Source organism: Crocodylus porosus, unplaced genomic scaffold (assembly GCF_001723895.1).
Source record: "Crocodylus porosus isolate Cpor-Errol unplaced genomic scaffold, CroPor_comp1, whole genome shotgun sequence".
NCBI classification, from domain to species: Eukaryota; Metazoa; Chordata; order Crocodylia; family Crocodylidae; genus Crocodylus; species Crocodylus porosus.
This window is the reverse complement of record NW_017728954.1, coordinates 292,600-296,568: the sequence shown is the minus strand read 5'-3', so window position 1 is coordinate 296,568 and position 3,969 is coordinate 292,600. Positions and strand designations below refer to the sequence as shown.

The following is a 3,969-nucleotide window of genomic DNA, read 5'->3' as shown; positions in this document are numbered from 1 at the left end:
TAACTGGCCTATAGTTTCCCGGGTCCTCCTTCCTGCCCTTCTTGAAGATGGGAACCTGTTCACATGAGTTTTCCTTCCTCCTCTGTCTCTATTGACAACCCAGCATCATGTCCCAAACGGCAGGCATAACAGCCAGGCTGAGCTCTTCCCCAGTTGTGATTGGTGCCTGTGCTGTATATCTCAAGCCTGAACTGAGATTACTGGGACTTCACCATTCAAAATGGAATTCTCTCAGGCTCCCGTGGTAGTTATCCCTGTACATCGTGACCATGGGAGGTTCGTATAAATCCAATCCTTGCCCCTTTCCCCATCCGTCTTTGGAGACTGATCTCATGAGAAGCATCTGACCAGCTAGGAGTCCCAGGCGTCCCTTGGCTGTATCTGTTCCACTGCTTCCTTATTCCTGTAAAGAGAGTAGGGTATATTCTCTACGGGGTCTAGGATGACTAAACAAATTAATCAGCTGAAATTCAGAAGTGTGACACTATCATCCATCACCCCTCTTCTCAGCTCCAGCCTGGTTTGTGACCCAGGAGCTCCAGACACTTATTTCTGCATTGACCTCTGGAGCCCTTGGACAACATTTACCATTCAGTAGTAGCTAGGCATTCCTGCTGACAAGGATCACCCTTCAGCCTACCTGCAGCCCCTGCAGTATTTATGAGATGCTTGGCAACAGTGGCTGTTGTGCTTTGTGCCTGGGCCAGGGAGACTTGAAGTTAAATTTCCACTTCTTAGATATTTAGACTGAAAGTTTTTGTTTCTTGAGAGGGAGAGAGCAGCATCTTCACTCGACTTTCTCTACCACCAAACACCTCTGTTCCGTCCTTGAATCTGCACTCTCCTTTTCTGCATCTCCTGTGCTGGCTGCTCTCCCTGTATGTGCCCTGTCTCACTGAACTTCTAGCCCCGTCTTCATCTCATGCCTTGCAGCTGCCTTTTATGAGGCTTGGTTTGGTGTTTGCTCTGTCAGATGCAAAAACTGCTGCCATATCCATTGTGCATGACTTTGCATCATCACCATTGTGCTCAGATTAGTAGTGTAGCTGAATCAAAGTAACGTCTAGCAGGGGACTCTGTTCCACCAGATGCTAGAAGAAACAGCCCCTGCCCCAAACGCAATCCAGTCTACATTGTAACGGAGAAGTGAAGCTAGATGGTGGGTGGAATAAAGAAAGTATTATTCCATATTTAAAGGTGGGGCGTTGAGGCACAGGGCATGAGTTGTCCGAGTGATCTAGGAAACTCATGTCAGAATCCAGCTGAACCATTAGCTCTCTTCTGCCTCTGACGGGATAATTGGCATGTTTAGCCAAAGGTTTACCTCTGCACAGTGCTCTCACTTGGGCTTGTGAAGCTGCTCTGGATTTACACTGGTGTGCCTGAGAATGGAGAGTGGCCTGCTAGGCTTACTTGGTGCTGTCCCTCTCCACGGGACAGTCTGTGGGGTGGTGGCTGGAGTGATGGCTGCACTTTCTTTCCCTTTCCTTGCAGGGAGTTTGTGGAACGGCCCCGTGACTCTTTCCCAGTCTGTATTTACATGCGAGATGAGGTAAGTCACCAGCTCCCTCCCTCTGTTCTTGAAAATAAGGAAAGCCCAGCACTACTTTCCAACCTGGAAAATGTTTTCTCCCAGAGCTTTTTTGAACAGGGAAGTTGAAGAGCTTTGGTCTTTTCAAAGCCGGACGTGTTTGTATGGAAAAAAGCTCTGTTGGAACATAAGCCAGGGCTGCTCAGACCTCTGAGCCCATAAAATGCTCTCAATGACCTGCTTGTGTTTTTCTCGACTTCTTCTGAAACCCGAGAGTCAAAACAGTGGTTTCATTTTAATAAATATTTGCTTTCCGCCAAGTTTTGATTTCCTTGCATTAGCTTTTCTGTTTAATATGTTGTGTGTGAGCAGAGTGGGGCCCACTCTCCTGAGATGGCCCCAGTGTTTCCTGCTGACCTCTGGGAGCGGGTCAAGGACGGGGTAGAGGCTGGGACCTGCAGTCTCTGCGGGGATTGCTGCCACTGGTGTTCCCTCTGGGGTGGAAGTGTCCCTGGCTGAGCAGTTCTGAGACGTGCTCCTGTCCCATGTGCAGCTGTCTTGGAAGTGGCAGCACCCTGAGCTCTGCCTTCAGCATGGGTGCCACGTGCTGGCCTGAGGCTGCCGGCATGGGCCCTGCTGGTTGACTTTTTGGCTGGCAAACAGGTACCCTAAACCTGTGCCCCCCTCATTCCCTTTGCAGATAGCAGGGAGGGATGCCCTGGAGAAGACAACACTGAAACTGCTTGGCCTGACTGGAGGCAGCGCCATTATCAGGTTGGGAGGAGTGAGATGCATTTCCAGCTTGGGCACTTCCCCTTTCTTCCCTCTATTTTTCACTCTAGTGGTAAATTTGTTTTGTTTCAAGGATGAAAAAAATGCATTAAAAGTTCAAAGAGAAAACCATCGCGGCACTCAGTAATTATTGTATTTCCCTGTTTATCTGAAACTGCTTCCCAGATGTGCTTCCCGCAGCTGCAGATGCTGGCACTGACCAGTTGTGTTGTGCAGATTAAAGGGGCTTGCATAGATTGGCTTTTTTTTCCCTTGAGTGAATCGGATAATTCCAAGCCTAAGTCCCTCTGAGGGTAGGACAGATCCTGCCATTGTACCTTCCCTGCCTTGTATGGCACGAATGTTCAGCTCCCAGGCCCTGCAGTGCCTCCTGGCTGGGGTGAGGGGTGTCCATCTATCTGATTTACTAGCCCTGCTCAGTCTGTGGGAGGTTGGGTGTGTTCCAGGGCTGACTGCTGCCCTTTTCCCCAAAAAGGAGACTTCCTCCGTGAAGTGGGGGCTGTTCACAGGCCTTTCAGACTTCAGAGTAACTAGGACTGGTTTTTTTTTGCCTGTCCTTAAGAAGCAGCTCATGGGTGTTGGGGTTCTTTGTGCTCTGCAGTCCCTCTGTGTGGGGTATGGTGGGAACAGGGCTGGCTGGCCAGGCTCTCAGCGTCAGTGATAGTGCTTTCATTCCTTCCGTTGGCATCTCCTTTCAGGGTTGTCATGAAGAAGCACAGTTCATCTGGCCAGGAGGAGGCTGTGGACACTGCAGCCCAAGCAAATGAGCCTCCACAGAGGTCGGTCTGCACCGAAGGAGCTGTGGATCTGTCTTTACTTCAAACAAACACTTTCCCAAAGGACTTGGACCACAGAGATGTGTCTGCCTCCTTAAAGAGCTGTACAGATGAGCAGCCTGATGCCTTGGCCAGCTCAGGGGGGCTGCAGGCTGCCACAGCACCTGTCCCCTTCGTTCCTTTCTCTGGAGGTGGGCAGTGTCTTGGAGAGTCTCCTGCAGCTGCAGCAGTTCCAGTGTCAGACATGCCATCCTCAAAGCTGCCAGTGTCTCTCTGTAGTCCTGGAGGCCCTTCTAAGCCAAAAAAGACCAAGACTAGCCAGGGACAGCCAAAGGAGCATGAGCAGGTAAGGGGAGCTTTGTTTGCGTGGGGTGTCAGGTCTTGGTTAGGAGTGCGTTTCTCTCATCTTGCTTTGCAGTAAACAGGTCTTTTGCAAAGAGAGACTTGGCAGTGTCCAGCGTTGTCTGTCCTATAACATGAGCATTGAGCTGTGGCCTTTGAAGAGGAAGAAATTGTTTTAGCTAGGAGTGCTGCCCTCTGGGATGGGTGACTGATACTGCAGAAGGAGGTGAGCAGTGGGGATTTAGACTTTGCGTCCAGCCCTGAGCTGGTCTGGGCTTTGAGTGGTGTGGTGTCTGTTGAGCTAGCTGCTTGGAGGGAAGGACACGGCCTGGTGAGGAGTGCGCCCTACGAGAACTGGATGTTGTGGCAGGTTCCATATAAGCCACAGCCCAAATGCCTGACAGGGCCAGATGCAGTCATCAAATGGCTTTTATCCATAGATTTCATAGACATTAGGGCTGGAAGGGACCTCGGGAGATCATCGAGTCCAGCCCGCTGCCCAAAGGGCAGGAAGTCAGCTGGGGTCAT

At 50.7% G+C, this 3,969-nt stretch overlaps 1 protein-coding gene across 2 annotated transcripts in view; it reads left to right on the top strand.

Annotated features, from left to right (window-relative positions):
* ASPSCR1 (ASPSCR1, UBX domain containing tether for SLC2A4) overlaps positions 1–3,969 on the top strand; it is a 55,862-nt gene that overhangs the window by 19,179 nt on the left and 32,714 nt on the right. For both annotated transcript variants that reach the window (XM_019556516.1, XM_019556515.1), the window contains 3 exons: positions 1,495–1,552; positions 2,232–2,305; positions 3,022–3,445. In XM_019556516.1, coding sequence (XP_019412061.1) covers positions 1,495–1,552; positions 2,232–2,305; positions 3,022–3,445 — 556 coding nt within the window. The remainder of the gene's footprint in view (positions 1–1,494; positions 1,553–2,231; positions 2,306–3,021; positions 3,446–3,969) is intronic.